The following is a 15,632-nucleotide window of genomic DNA, read 5'->3' as shown; positions in this document are numbered from 1 at the left end:
ACAGGCTGAGTGCAGAAAGTAAGTAGAGCCTCCAAAATGTCTTCGTGTTGCTTACAAAAAGTTGTAAGTGACGCATGTGCATTAGCTTCAAACCCCTGGACAAAATCACTGTACAGAAAATAATGTGCCGATGTCTCGTATTTATGAAGTACCGAAAAATCTACAAGGACTAATAGCCCACCTATAATTGTGTAGCTACGATTCCAGGTTTCCTTTGGACAAATTTAGTCAGATTAGGCAAAACTTGAAGTGCTTAAGGCGTGGCAGTCACCGCTGCGCAGCAGCAAGGACTTGGCGATGCTCTGCGAATTCACGTCTTATCACCGTTCTTCACTCCGTAGATGCCCGAGATCGCTGTTGCTGTTATACATCCACAAATCACGTAGAACAGACGACATGAAGAGAGGAGGCTAGTGCCGCAGCAAGGATGCCGATCAGCCGTCTTACCACTCCTCCGGTGCTTGCGCTGACCGGCCATAAACGTCATTTCGTCCTAACAGCCTTCCTGGTGATGGAAACGCTGTGCTATTTATTCCAACACTCTACGGGCTGTCCAAAGTGCTGTTTCGTATTCTCGCAAATTCACTGAAACCAAACATCGGTGTCCAGTGCGACACAGCAATCGGTATGCAGTGTGGTGCAACCAAAAAATGCCGGCAGTAATCATGTGAGCGTCACTCTACTATCCCAATTGGCTGTCAGTCCTTTGTGCACAATACGAAGAGCTTCAGGGCTTTGATAATTCTAGAGTTGTTCGCTGCCTTGGGTGTCTCCTGCAGTAGGAAGGCATGCAAAGTAATTTGAGGGCGACCCCAGTGTGGTAGCCGACGCACTCTCGCGACGCCCCAGCGATCACTAGTGATTAGCGCTCCAGCTCCTGCCTGTACTAATACACGGCTCCCGTCGAAATTGCACAAGTCCTGTGCTTTTGACGCCAATGCAGCCGCTGCTATTCCCAAAATCCATCTTGGCTATACTGTGAAGTACTAATCGTTAGGCATGGCCTGCTACGGTTCAAACACAGCGCCGCCTCTGTCGCTTGTACAATCCTACTTCGCTCCACAGCATCGGTCTGTGCAAAGCACGTGACCGTGTAATTTTTTATCTCGGGAGGATTGATAGTACAATAGAAGAGCTCTCAGTGTTCTTCTGCTGGCTCAGGATGCGTCTTGCGGCCTAGCAGTACGCACCGTCACGCTCAGATCGTGAACAGCTGAAACCAAGTAACTGTCCTAAAGCGGTCTTTTGCAAAGCTTTCTGGCTGCTGGACGGATTCGGACTAATCCACCTCTATCCTGCACTGTTGGACGTCGGAAACTCAGTGCCAGGATAGCATCTGAATCAGTCTTGACAGACTCAGCAAAAATGCTCATTTCATCCCTTTCGCCGGCTGCGTCACGGCTCAGGGAGGTGAGCACTTATTCTTCCTCACCAATTTCCTGAAGCTCTACCGATCTCTTGTAAGCATCATTAGGGCTCAAAATTCGCATTCCGTAAGTGCATTGTTGCATGCCTTGGCCTGTTTATTGATCCATAATCTGACCGCTGCGAATGAGGTAGATGGACAGACACGGAGCACCAGTCACTTTTATGCAACGATTTATGACTTCTCACTCCTACAGGTTGCCTCGGCTTGATTTCGGTTTTGCTTCAAGTGGGTTTGCAGTATAGTAGTGCATTCGTCTACCCATTGCTCTCTCCCTTCCCTGCTTCACAATGCGGATGACCTGGCACATCTGGGCTTGGATCTGGTGGTCCACAGTAAGCAGTCACACGAAGCAGTGGACGGATCAGGAGAACAGCTGACTAGTACAAACGCATTTGGGAGCAAAGCTCAAGAGATAAAAGCATGAAATTTCGATATGTGGAGGTCAGCTGTGCGCCTTAAGCGTGGAGAGTTGGGTTCTAGTGGATATGCAGGCAGAGCGAGCTGCAGCGAGGGGTCACTAGTGGAACGAGTTTGAGACCATGTGGCCATAACCCTTGTGACGGTTATACCAATCGATGGCGGTTCTTGCTCTGAATGTTCCCCTAAAATTGGAGTGCCATGTAACTATTAAGATTGGTTTTTTAAAGTTTGAAGTATCCCAAAGTTATTCACGGGCTTTGTTCGGGCAGGCAGATTGTCCGCGTGGAGCAGAAGCCTCAGATGGAGCCGTAGAAGCTCTGGGGTTAAGCGGTACTTATTGTCGAAGAACACACTAGATGCGGCGGGTCGAGTACCCCTGAACATCTTTGTCTACACTACTTACATTTATTAAAGAATAAGCAAGCACTTGAGTAATTGCTTTGTGTTTCTGTGGATGTTTATTGCACATTACTGTCATCCCGGTACTCGAAGACGCAAGTGTTTTTTGCGTGTGCTCGAAGCAATGTGCAACTAGCTGTATGAATTACATGTAGTAAGGTCTCAGCTACTCACACGCTAGCTCTTTCCCTGCTCTCACTTCGGGATCCATGAGACGCGTACACGGGAAGGAGGAAGCTCTTCGATAGCACTTTATGACCTCCTACTACCTTTGCAACGAATGCGACGCTGAGTGGTTTCCTGGGAAATCTTAGATCAAGGGCTACAATAAGGATAAGCTGTGAGCATTGTATGCGCCGTATGCAATGTGCAACTAGCTCCGAAGACCTGGAATGCCTATACGGTGGGGTAACGCACTATTCAGCTCTCTGTCCCTTTCCCTCGATGCAGACACCCTGAGGGACAAGGCAGCGAGAGGGAAAAAAGAGCCCGTTGGAGCGACACCCAGTATCACCCTATAAAGTTGCATGTTTGGTTTTGGGCTAGTTAAAGACCTTATATTTGTTCAACGCCACTGACATCAGCGGTTAGACCCCCCTTAGGCTTCAAAAGATGCCATTTTCAAACCGCCAAGTGCAACCGGCTAGGGCAAAAGGCCTTGCCACATGAAAAGACAAGGAGCCAATCCGGAAGTACCGATAGCGGAGCTTTCACATCCGAGTCTTCCGGAGAATGGAGCCGCATTCGATGCATTTATACTGGGGCGTGACGGAAGGGGGCGCTCCCGAAAGCAGAAGAGCATACTACGCAACGCTAATCTACGTGGCAGCATCTATCACGCGTCCTCCCATTTATCTGAATGTACATCTGTCCTCAGGACAGAGAAGGTAGATTAAAACCTGCAAAGGATCACTGCTCCAAGGAGACGGAGCAGATCCAACTGCGCACGCATGCTGCGAGTGGGACTGCCTTTCCTACAGCCTAATCTCTACCACTGTCATGATGCAGACCTCAGGAAGTCTTTCATGGTGAGGGGGGACGAGGGGCTCCATTCTCCACAAGAAACGCTTTATAGCTCGTGATATCCCAGAAACCCGATATGTGCAGCTTGCCCACATTGCCGAGAGGTAGGTGTACGATAGGCCCCTCTTGTGGAAGCTTGTCTGACAAAGAGCTACACAGCTGCGCGCCACTGACCGCAAAAAGCAGCCATAACGTGATCTACAATAGGGGCACATGCAGGAAACAGACAAGAAAGCACCCTACCGTAGCGGCGGCGTCTAAGAACAAGCCAAGCCAGAGCACTGCGCCAGCAGCACCCGAACAGCAACTCTGAGCCTCGGGGTTCTCTAGAGAGGCGAAGAGACAGCGAAAACGATTTACAGCGCGGCCGATCGTGGCGCCAACGGTAAGTGTTTCGTTGGAAACACAAAAGGAGCCAAGAACGAATAACTCATCGGGGCAGAGCCTCGCGGATCCCAAACACTACGTATTGCGGTGCAAGCCGCTGCTGTGCCGATTGCTCTGCTGTTACAGGGTTGGAGCTACACACTTCACTACTAAAGCCCAGTATATTAGCGGCACAGAGCCGCCACAACTCGTGATATGCGAGGCTCCAGCGTGGACTAATGCAGCCCTCACGAAAGGGTGCATGCGTGAATGCGTATCCGTCCAGCCTCTCGCAACAAGTTCCTACGAACGGCGAGACCACATAAATCACAAGGGACGCGAAGAAAGCAAAACGCCACTTGCTGCTTGCTAGCCTATATTTTTTCCTAATACCCAAATCTGGTGCTCAGGCTGCCATGGTCGGCGGCGGCAGTACCGACAGCTCGAGAGGGCTGCACCTGCTGCATTTGCTGCATTTGCTGCTGCTGCTGCCGCTGCATCGCCGCAGGAACCGCCACATGCGAGCCTCGCTGCTGCGGGAGAGGAGCCGGGACTGTATCAAGAGTTGCCATGATTTTGATATTGGCGAGCAGCTCGGAATCCGCTGCAAACGAAGGCTCTGCCTCCGCCGTTGCTGGTGCTGCCACGGGAGTGGTGGTGGAGGGCGAAGGCCTCCTTCTATCAATGGGAGTAGTTGACTTCGACGCCACGAACGGTGGAGCCCTATAGAGCCTACTAGGCGCGCTGAAGCCACCCCTACTGCTCCGAGCCGCCGAAGAAGCCGCTGCAGCCGCTGCAGCCGTAACAACAGCTGCCCCTAAAGGTCGCCTTCGAGCCAGGGAAGTATTCGCTCTCGGCCCTGCAGCAGCAATGGCTGTGGACTGTCTGCGCAGTTGCCATCTGCTCCCCGCTGCCGCCGTGAGTCGCGCCCTCGAAGCTGCACTTCCCCGGGGGTAGGAGGCGTAACTGCCACTTCTGTTGCGACGCGAGGAGGCGCCCTTGAAGCCTGCAGCAGTCTTGAGTGTCTCGACGGCCTGCTGGTGCGGTGTGCGAGCTCTGCGCCGCATGCCGACGGTCGCGGCGAGGAGCTTGGAGGCTGCACTCCTTTGATTTGAACGGGCAGCTGAGGCAGCCGCAACGGCAGCATGCAGACGACCGCGTCTTACGTCTGCCTTGGATGCCAAGAAGGCACCGCGACGGGCTCCCAGCGCACTCCCACGCCGCTTCCCTAAGCCAGACAAATCGCGTCTTTTCTTCTCCTGCGAAAGCGGCTGCTTCTGCACCTGCTTCTGTCGCGAGGCCACCAATGCATCGAGCGGCAAGCCGATTTTGTCGGAAACGCTCATGTTGCGGCTCTTCTGGTGTTGCTGCTGCTTCTGCGGTCTGCCATCGAAAGCCCCTCTTTGCTGCTGCTGCTGAGCACTCGGACTCTGCTTGAGCTGCCGCTGCTTGGAGACATGCTTCATGATGCCGCCGCCCTTTCTGACAACACGCTGCGGTGCTGACCCTTTTTGAGGAGGAGTGAACGTTGCGGCTCCTCGGGGGCCCTTGGCGCCCCCCCCTCCGGCAGCCTTTCTCTGGAGCTTTATTAGATCATCAAGAGAACAATTTATCTTCGACTGGACGTCCATTGTGCTGAACACGAACCGCTTTTCGCTGCTACCGCTACTAGTTCTTTGCCTGTCGAGCGCTCTGGCAGGTTGATATCCCTGAGGGTCCTGAGACAACACAAACCAGAATCCTACACCCTTAACCCTAAAAGCTAATGCTGCTGCGACCTCTCCTGTGCTGGTTCCTCAACATCAGCCTGCGGGGGCCCCAAAGTGCCTCCCGACGCCGCAGCAGCAATACCCGCTATTATCGCATCCCCCATCAGGTGCTGTGGCGCTGTTGGGCGAGCTTCGCCCCAAGCGGCTGATGGCGAAGCACAGTGTGTGCAAGCGTCTGGGGGATATGGCCTCACGCAGCCGCTGCCGCAGCAACGAAAGCACCAGCCCCTGCCGCTTCTCGTGCTGCTGCTGCTGAGTAGAGATGGGAGGTGGGGATATGTCAGGCGAAGGAAACGGCCCAAAGGACGTGGGGGAGCTCACGGTATTTAAAAGCACAAGAGATGCAATTTATGAGGAAAACGCACGAAGAACCAGGAAAGAGAACCAGGGCATGCCAAGAAGAGAGGTGGCACGGGAAAGGAAGAATCAACCGGAGGAAGCTGCGAGCTGGAGACTGAGGTTGCAGCTCTCTACTGATTGCAGGTCAAAAGCTACAGAAATATGCATGCGTGAAGGGCCTATATGTATAAGCATGAAAGCAAAAGTGGGCAACGCCTTGAAGTGTCTGCGTACCCGAAAAAGAGAGACGCCACCACTGCAGGTGCTGCTCCACGCCTTTAACGAGTCTGATGCCTCGCTTTTTGGCTGAACTTGTCACTATATGAACAGAATAATAATTAGGTAGGACAAATACGCTATGAACTGTGCAGGCTCTGCTGCTGATTGCTGCTGCTGCGATGCTGCTGCTGCTGCGATTGCTGCTGCTGCGGTCCATACACCAAAATGCTGCTGTGTCCAGGTTGTACAGGCATGCATTATTACAACCGTTCGCATGTTTATGAGACTAGGCTTTACAAAATGACCCTTTCCACTATTCCACTCTTCTGAGTGGGCAGCGGATGCACCAAAGAGCAGAGCCGTGTACATCCTTCCGTAGACAGCAGGTGCCGCAAGATCGCATCTGTTGCTAAACGAGCGGCCCACAACTCGACATACGTGTAAAATGAAGGCACGCGAGACGGGCACCTCACATATCCATCATAGAGCAACACCCAGTGGGAACGTCTTAATAACTTTTATGGGCAACATGGCCTAAAGCGTAAAGATACACATTGGCGCCAATCCTACCTGTGTGATAGGCCAAGTAACACTTTAAAACGTTGCACTAGACAAATTATCTCCTATGATCTCCTATGAAAAGTAGTAGAGATCCGACTAATGTGCTTGTATGTTGAACATCTTCTCCCTTGCAAAGTGATGTTTCAATACAAAAGGACTCAATGCCCTCGGCGTGTGTTAGATGCGTAACGTACAATAAATATTAAATGCTCGGAGCACTCAAAGAGTGTTGCCAAACAAACACCATGTGGCTAATTAGAAGGGGTATGGGCAGGGCAAACCTGAAACGCTTCTAGGAAAAAGCTCAGTAATTTTGATCAGTTTGTATTTGGTATTGGTTTAAGTGTCTTCCTACGGAGACACTCTATGAAGTGTTACGCTTGGTGGCACCAGATGGCTCGATGCAATTTCCCCGCATATACAATAGCTGTACAGCAGTGGAAAAGAGCCTTCCCCACGAAAGGCGCCTGGCTTCGATAAAGTTATTTGGTAATTCAACTAGGAATTTCTTTGGCATAAGGCTCGGAGGAGAAAGCCATTTGGCGATGGAAGCCTTAGGGCGCCAGAAGCCGGTGTACGTGTGGACACGAACACACTGGCTTCACAGCCAGCCAAGCGAAATGATCTTTACTTCAATAAAATGTATATGGATCCATTGATGAGGTGGTAGAGACCAGAAATATATCACGGCCGTAAGGATGGACACGTAAGCGGAGACGCCTTTAGCCAGTCAGACCAGTTGGAGATGTGTCTCACTTTATTTTCCTCATGGAGAAGAGCAAGTCTTCCTGGAGGATTGTTTATTTAAACAAAGAACTTGTCTAACGTTGCCTCCATGCATGCAGGATAAGAAGAAGATATTGATACAGCTCAAGCCGTCTCACAGGCCCTGACTAAATGGTTTTGCGTAGATCAACGAAGCAGCAAGCATAGGCCGCGGTGAAAAAGCTCAAGCCGGAAAAGCTACCAATATACAAGTATATCGAGAAATATGGAGCATTGCTTCAAAACTGCCACAAAAACGAAATGCTATTCTTACATTGGTTTGTCTCAGGTCTAGCTCAAGTGTCATGCCAGGTGATCACAAGATGGGCACACACGCAGCGATTAGCAAACCGACAGGTGGGGTATCAGTAAGCAATGGACCACTTGAGACTTCAGATGCCAACGAGCGCAGCTCCTGCGCATGCACATTAAAAGGAAGATCCAATTCTTGGATCTAGAATCTATGGGTCTCGGGGCTATGTGAAGTGGCCCTAGCCTCCAGTTTAAGGTGGACCAGATACCAAAGCCGGAGGAAACCCGCGTCCCTATGCAGTTCCACACAGACTACTAGTCACTCACCTGCTCCTACAATGGGAAATGGGGTCCTACTGTCCATTTGGAAGTGCAAGCGGATACGAAAATTCGAAGAACTTGGAAAACCGGACGGGCTCTAGCGGTGCAGTGGCGAGAAAAGCTGAACTTTCCATGAGGGCACCTTAACAGAGCAGTAGAAGACAATTTTGGCCGAGCATTGTGTCTATGTATCTCCACAGCTGGTTCCTTACTAGGGAATTTTACTGAACTTGCAACATCATCGCTTTTGAAGCAGACTCTATATCACGGCATTCGATTGAGCCTTTAACCGAGGATCAGCAGGGATAAAGAAGCACTACAACAGACTTGGTGGATGGTGTTTGATAGACGCAATACTGGTACTCATCCTGTGTTCAAAAGCACCTACAGCACCCACGACGTGCGATAAAGCTTTTGAGGGACAACCACTGATCCGTGCAATCTCGCAAGTATTATTTTGACGCAAAAAGGTCACTTTCGAAGATTTCATACTCTGGATGTGCACATCAAGCCAGCTCTGGCAAAACTTGAGGCACTCAAGGCGTGGCAGTTACTTCTGCGCAGCAGCACAAACTTTGCGAAGGTCTGCTGGATTGCGTATTTTCATTCCGGATATTTCCGAGATCACTGTGCCTTTTATATATTCATAGACACCTAGAACATGTGATGCGTACTCTCTCCATCAGGGTTCGGGCTGTCCAAAGTGCTGTTTCGTATTCTCACAAATTCACTGAAACCAAACATCGATGTCCAGTGCGACACAGCAATCGGTATGCAGTGTGGTGCAACCAAAAAATGCCGGCAGTAATCATGTGAGCGTCACTCTACTATCCTAATTGACTGTCAGTCCTTTGTGCACAATACGAAGAGCTTCAGGGCTTTGATAATTCTAGAGTTGTTCGCTGCCTTGGGTGTCTCCTGCAGTAGGACGGCATGCAAAGTAATTTGAGGGCGACCCCAGTGTGGTAGCCGACGCACTCTCGCGACGCCCCAGCGATCACTAGTGATTAGCGCTCCCGCTCCTGCCTGTACCAATACACGGCTCCCGTCGAAATTGCACAAGTCCTGTGCTTTTGACGCCAATGCAGCCGCTGCTATTCCCAAAATCCATCTTGGCTAAGCTGTGAAGTACTAATCGTTAAGCATGGCCTGCTACGGTTCAAACACAGCGCCGCCTCTGTCGCTTGTACAATCCTACTTCGCTCCACAGCATCGGTCTGCGCAAAGCACGTGACCGTGTAATTTTTTTAATCGCGGGAGGATTGATAGTACAATAGAAGAGCTCTCAGCGTTCTTCTGCTGGCTCAGGATGCGTCTTGCGGCCTAGCAGTACGCACCGTCACGCTCAGATCGTGAACAGCTGAAACCAAGTAACTGTCCTAAAGCGGTCTTTTGCAAAGCTTTCTGGCTGCTGGACGGATTCGGACTAATCCACCTCTATCCTGCACTGTTGGACGTCGGAAACTCAGTGCCAGGATAGCATCTGAATCAGTCTTGACAGACTCAGCAAAAATGCTCATTTCATCCCTTTCGCCGGCTGCGTCACGGCTCAGGGAGGTGAGCACTTATTCTTCCTCACCAATTTCCTGAAGCTCTACCGATCTCTTGTAAGCATCATTAGGGCTCAAAATTCGCATTCCGTAAGTGCATTGTTGCATGCCTTGGCCTGTTTATTGATCCATAATCTGACCGCTGCGAATGAGGTAGATGGACAGACACGGAGCACCAGTCACTTTTATGCAACGATTTATGACTTCTCACTCCTACAGGTTGCCTCGGCTTGATTTCGGTTTTGCTTCAAGTGGGTTTGCAGTATAGTAGTGCATTCGTCTACCCATTGCTCTCTCCCTTCCCTGCTTCACAATGCGGATGACCTGGCACATCTGGGCTTGGATCTGGTGGTCCACAGTAAGCAGTCACACGAAGCAGTGGACGGATCAGGAGAACAGCTGACTAGTACAAACGCATTTGGGAGCAAAGCTTAAGAGATAAAAGCATAAAATTTCGATATGTGGAGGTCAGCTGTGCGCCTTAAGCGTGGAGAGTTGGGTTCTAGTGGATATGCAGGCAGAGCGAGCTGCAGCGAGGGGTCACTAGTGGAACGAGTTTGAGACCATGTGACCAGGAGCATTGTGGTTCTCTCACAAATGAACTCTTATTCTTGCCCAATAGCTCTCCCCCAAAGTTGGAGATGCCAAAGAAGTAAAAGATGGCTCCATTCAAAGCTCCAAAACTACTCATCTTTTTCACCGGCTTTGTCGATCAGACAAGAGATTCCTGTGGAACGGAGACTATACATGGGGGTGTAGATGTTCCAAAATATATTATTACGGACCGCCGAGAAAGACACTAGATGCAGCAGACTGCTTACAGTTGACCATTCTCGTCTACACTGATTATATTTAATAAATAAATTAGCAGTCACTTGACTACGTGTTCTGACTACCCACACATTTTCCTTCTTCCATATTACTGTTGTCGATACAAGAAGACGCTCTGTTGTGTGCGTTGGCCGCAGGTGCAATATGCAACAAGCTGTGGCTACCAGGAGTGTTTGAAGGCTCTAGCTATGCACACACTCTATGTTGCTCTTCCGATATCTCGGCATCGTGAGAGGGGGGCAGTGCAGGATGGCACTTCCTCGAAATTGCCCTCACTAGCTTCCTAGTATATTTGTCATGCATGCAGAGTTAACCTTTTACCTACAGAGACAACGGATGGACCATTACACGTCCTCCCATTCAAAAGTATGCATACACGTGCATGTGTTTCTTTCTCGTAATTCCTGTGCTTCGTCTATATGATATACCAGCTTCGCATGTCGAGTTCTCCCTTGGTTGTTTTCCTTTGTATGCTCTGGTTGTACTGTTAGCACAAATTTGATTTCCCTACATCTTTTCTTTTGTACTCATAAGCCCCTTTTGGCAGTGCTGTTCGGTGATTCTTATTCGGCCAATACGGCATTTTTTGTTGCTTGCATCGTGTCCTTGTGTACAATGGCAGCTGTATTTTATTCTGATTTACAACCCCTACTCACCTATTCTCCTGTCACACGCTGAGGCCCTCTGCAACACTAGACAAGCAAATGTTGCTGTGTCATCGTCCAGCGATCTCCGTAAGTACTTTCACTCCACGACTATGTGCTGGCATTCTACCGCTTTAGGTAGGGCCCACAGCAAGACCAGGCGTGTGCCCGACATTTACGAATGCGGAATTTACCATAAGGCACACAGCAGGTGCTGTATCCGCTGCGCTCTGTCTTCCCTTTGATGAATAGTTGCAGCGAACGTCAATAGAGATGACGGCTCAGGAGTGACTGCTTTCTGTGCTGTGCTGCAGATTTTTTGGCGGAGTTACGATTGACAGAATGCAAAAAACACTAAACTGAAAGAAATTTATGAATTGTGGCTGGCTGTACTCGCCTCATGTGGCTATTTCCCCCCTTGAAGGGTGTTTAGTCACCAGAAGGCCAAAGAATACTTGCTCAGTTTTGTGTGCTAATTTCATTGGGTGGCAGCACTACCCCCAACGGTGTGTATTCACCTGGGGACCCCTCCGGTCCTTCTTTTCGGAACAAAGTAGTTTTTTACGAGATTGAGGTCTAAAAAGTGACATTGCCATTTCTTTCAACATCGCCTTACCTAAAGATGAAGCTGAATACTGTGGCTGCACATCAAGGCCGTTTCGATAGAAGAAATGAAGCCGTCTGTTGCCTTATTAGAGAAAAAAATCAAAGCGAGACTAGTCCATTAGTCATTTTACAAGCATGCAGCAAAGATTTCTGTATATGCGTGCGCATTTCTCAGCTCTTTCCTCGCCTACCCCATCACTGAGGGATACCTTCGTGGCCCCTCGACTGCACACCGATGTAGGCCCAAAGATAAGGAAACTAAGGATCTTGGGGTGCTTGAGCAGTCAGTTATCATATTTTCAAAGCATTACCGCAGCGTTTTGATTGAATAAAAGGCTATTTCTTTGGAGGCCTACCTGCACGCCACAGCGATTCAGAAGTTTCGCGAGTTGCCATCGTGCGGCCGCCCCCGTAGAGCCAGTGCACCCTGCTCCACCACAAATATATTTCCCTTTATATGTGCTCGGTGTCTGAGGCTATTGTATTATAAATTATGTTTCCTTTGTGTGCGGCATTTCTTCAGTCGGTGACCTGATGCGCTGCCCTCTATGCCTCAACCCTTTCGCCTTCTCCCTCTGCCTTTGCTCTTCCTGTGTTCTCTTCGCTTCCTGCCCTTCATCCCTCCCCGCTTTTTGCCTTCTCACCCAAAAGCCACAGTACCTTATGCCGCATGTTGCTCTTCTCTTGTTTTTGGCGATGATCTCCGTCCTCCGCGGATAGTCCCCTTCCACAGGGGCCTCCTACCCCCTGCATAGGGCCTGCACTTTCCCAGCGCTCCCCCCTCCTCTCTCCAGTCCTTTTAATGTCATTTCTGCCAGTAGACCACCTTTTCATCCATACCATTCCCCGTCCCCAAAGCTCCCTGCTCCTCTCCTTCAGTCCCAAATGGAGTGGACCTTTCCCGCCCCCCCTCATCCAGGCGCCCGCTTCGCCAGCTACACCCCAAACTCCAGCCATCATAAGAGCAGGCCGACTGCCCCAATACTTGCTTGCTCACCTGCAGATATGCTCGCGGAGGAGTGCGCCTCCCTGTCCTCCTTCTCAACTGCGTCTTCTTTCCCCTCGCAGCATCTCAGCATTGAGAGATCACAAGGCGCAAGCCCTACCCTTACAGGAAACCAAGAACGAGCACCTCTAAGTCCCCCCATGACGCCGCCTTCAGGTAGCCTTCTGAGCATTAGTGCCCCCCCGCTTAGCGCAGCTCAGGTGCCCCCCCCTTCCCCCTCCGGACCGCCTTCCGCCCCTTTTCCCGGAGCATCGTGGAGGAACGCTCCGTCAGGTACTCCCGAAAGGCCTCTTGCAGAAACGCCACTTGGATCTCTCACAGAGATCTCGCCAGCGAGCCCCCTTTATTCCTCCGCGCTGTGGAATCCAGCAGCTGTGTTGTCGAACTACGCGGATCTCTTCAGCTTCGTGCCTTTAGAGCCAACGATAGTGGCAGATAGACGCCGCGTATTCCACAAAACACAGCTGTGCAAGCACCTGGAGAGGGGCTACTGCAGAAATGGCACTTCCTGCCCGTTCGCGCACTCGAGAGAAGAACTCAGGCCCCCTCCCACACTCTCGAAAACGATGATTTGCCCCGACGTCAAAGCGGGAGGCATTTGCCAAAGAGGTATGCTATGATGCGCATCCAAAACGCTTAGACTCGCTCTAATCGAGATAGACCAGCTCTCACGTTGCGCTTAAGGCTTTCATGCGGCATGTGTGTGTCTGCGAGACGCGAGATGGGTGGCTCTAGATGCCTGAACAAAAGGAGGCAACCCTTAAAAGGCTTTCAGAGACCTTTTTCAAATGCTTCGGCTGATGTGTTGTTGGTGCTCTTCGTCTTCTTGTTGAATCCTGTTTCTGAGTGCGCCCTCTTTTATCCCTGTGAAACTGACCTGACGCACTCTTCACGTTCATGTGTCTTCCTAGCGGCTGATTCTGGGTGTGTATTACTGCCTTCCCTTTCATCAAACCGTGTATATGGTTGGTGTGGATAGAAGAATGAATGACTGCGTGCCTTGCCTTTTTTTGTCTTAATTCTTAGCTGTTTTCATCTCCCTTTTGTTGCACCGCTCTCAATTTTTCGAGGCCCCTCTTGGGCTTTGTCCAGTACACGAGGGAACTGAGGCCATTGCACCCCCTTCCGCGGTGTCACTGGTTTCTGTTTCTTGTCTGTGCGTGATGTGCTCTTGCGACTCCTGAGTGCTCCTATCCAGATGCTTGCTTCTAGCAAGCATCTGGTCGCTTCGTGGATCCGTGCGTTTTTTTCGCGCCCGATTGCTCTCTGAGTTTTACCCCTATTCGTGTCTCTTTCTATCTGTCAGTCTCCTTCTGTGCTTCCATCTGGCATGTGTATTATGTTCTCTCTGTCGTATGCTACTTTATCCTTGTGTTCGCTGCAGTCATGAGCGGGCAAAGCTGCTCCTTTGCGCACTGTAGCCAGGAGCTCCGCCAGACAGCGAATCACTACAAGACAAATATGTGCCGATCCTTCCTTTCCGGTAAATGCCTGAAGGCTGACAAGTGCACGCATGCCCATGGCGAGGTTGAGCTGCTGCTCCATAGGCATCGTGCCTTGCAGCTGGGTAGGAGAGACTTCGTGGGCGAAAGAGATGCCGCCCGACCTGAACGGAAGCCTTCTCTCAGCAAGTTGCTGCATCACAAGCAGCAGCCAGAACAGAAGGCCAAGATGGGAGACGGGATGGCTTTTTGGCATGCAATGGACCCTAGGGGAGCGCAGACAGGGGATTGTGCGTCCTACGGCTCCTGCAGCAGCGGCGGGCAGTGGAGCTGTTGCACAGATCCTGCACGGCGGGAAGATAGAACATCCGTGCAGGATGCGGCTCAGTCCGTCTGGCCACACGAAACATGCACGAGCGACTTCCAGCAGGACCCACCACAACGCCTGCAGCAGCTCCTTCAGCAGCAGCAGCTCCTCCACCAGCTGCAGCAGAAATATCAATCGCACGAGACTTTAGAGGGCTCCTCTTCCCCCGCAGTTTCAACCAACACTTTGGATATAGCGGCTTTGCTGCAGCTTGCCACAGAACTTAAGTCTCTGCTTCTTTCAGACTCGCGCAAAGATGCTGTACAATAGATTGCACGCCTCCTCAAGGCGTCCTAAAACTGTCTGTTACTTCTCCGGATCCGCCAAAGGCGGAAGAACGGCAAAGGAATCGGATGTAGAGAAGGAAGGAGGTGGACAGAAGGGACTCTTAGGGACCACATAACGGCAACGGCATCCCTCTTGGTGTAAGGGTAGGTACCTGTTGTTTCGTCAACCAAGTGCGCGGCTGTGGTGTTGCATGCGTCTCGTTTGTGCTTCTTGTTGCGGAGGTACTTACACTCTGATTCTCTGTCGCTTGTTCTCTAATAACGGCTTGATTTGGATTGCTGACTGTTTCATCGAAATGTTAGTGGTTGCCGGTTGGTGCACGTTAACCCGACGATGGATGCCTGCCCACACTCCCCAGTCCGGGGGGTATAGAGTCAGCTCTTCGCTTTCATTGCATATCTCACTTTCTTAAAGTTCAGCTGAAGTATTGCTTGCTGGATCCTTTATTTGCGTACTATTTACTGTGGGCCCTTCGAGTGCCAGTCTAGAGCTTATGACTTCGGAACTCCGAAGTATTTCATTTGCAGCAAGTTTTGCTCGTGAGTGTCTACTGCTCTACGCTGTCTCTGCATCTGCCAATGCTTCCTGTAAATATCTAAAATGGTATTTAATCCTCTAAGAAAAGTCTAGTCATGGTTTCGCAGTTATTTGTGCTTCCGATTGTTTTCTTTTTATTAGGTGGCTGTGCACAGCAGAGAGAATAGCTTCATGGGGCGCCCCTTTGTGTTCGATTTTGAATTCATTCCATTTGATTATTTTTCTATAGGATATTTGGTCCTAATGATGCTCTTTATGATTCCTTGCGCCCCTCCAGCTTTCTCATTTTCATCTCTTCTTCGTTCATTGTTGCGCTCGCAATGAATGGACATGTAGCTTCTTCATCACTTGCCTGGTGTAGTAATCTCCAGCTCCCCTAAAGCCTTGTGAATTAATGCTAAGGCTGTCGTTAAATAACCTTTTTGGCGGTGCCCAGGCATAATCTGGGAATTCAATGAAAATACCTTTCTCAGTACTCGCCAAAGCGGCCACGACACT

At 50.5% G+C, this 15,632-nt stretch overlaps 2 protein-coding genes across 2 annotated transcripts; one reads left to right on the top strand and one right to left on the bottom strand.

Annotated features, from left to right (window-relative positions):
• Window positions 1-4,023: 4,023 nt before the first annotated feature.
• On the bottom strand, window positions 4,024-5,268 carry LOC34621189 (coiled-coil domain-containing protein 8 homolog). The gene has a single exon (XM_026337480.1). The coding sequence runs from the start codon at window positions 5,266-5,268 to the stop codon at window positions 4,024-4,026; it is 1,245 nt and encodes a 414-aa protein (XP_026193265.1).
• A 7,111-nt stretch (window positions 5,269-12,379) lies between these two features.
• LOC34621187 (zinc finger CCCH domain-containing protein 33) lies at window positions 12,380-14,579 on the top strand. The gene is made up of 3 exons (XM_026337487.1): window positions 12,380-13,109; window positions 13,885-14,232; window positions 14,482-14,579. Exons 1-3 carry the CDS (start codon window positions 12,380-12,382, stop codon window positions 14,577-14,579), a joined length of 1,176 nt encoding a protein of 391 aa, XP_026193272.1.
• The last annotated feature ends 1,053 nt before the right edge of the window (window positions 14,580-15,632 follow it).

This window comes from Cyclospora cayetanensis, unplaced genomic scaffold (genome assembly GCF_002999335.1).
Source record: "Cyclospora cayetanensis isolate NF1_C8 unplaced genomic scaffold, CcayRef3 CcayRef3_contig_186, whole genome shotgun sequence".
Lineage (NCBI taxonomy): Eukaryota > Apicomplexa > Conoidasida > Eucoccidiorida > Eimeriidae > Cyclospora > Cyclospora cayetanensis.
Note: the sequence above shows the minus strand (reverse complement) of the source record. Positions and strands in the feature narration are given on the sequence as shown.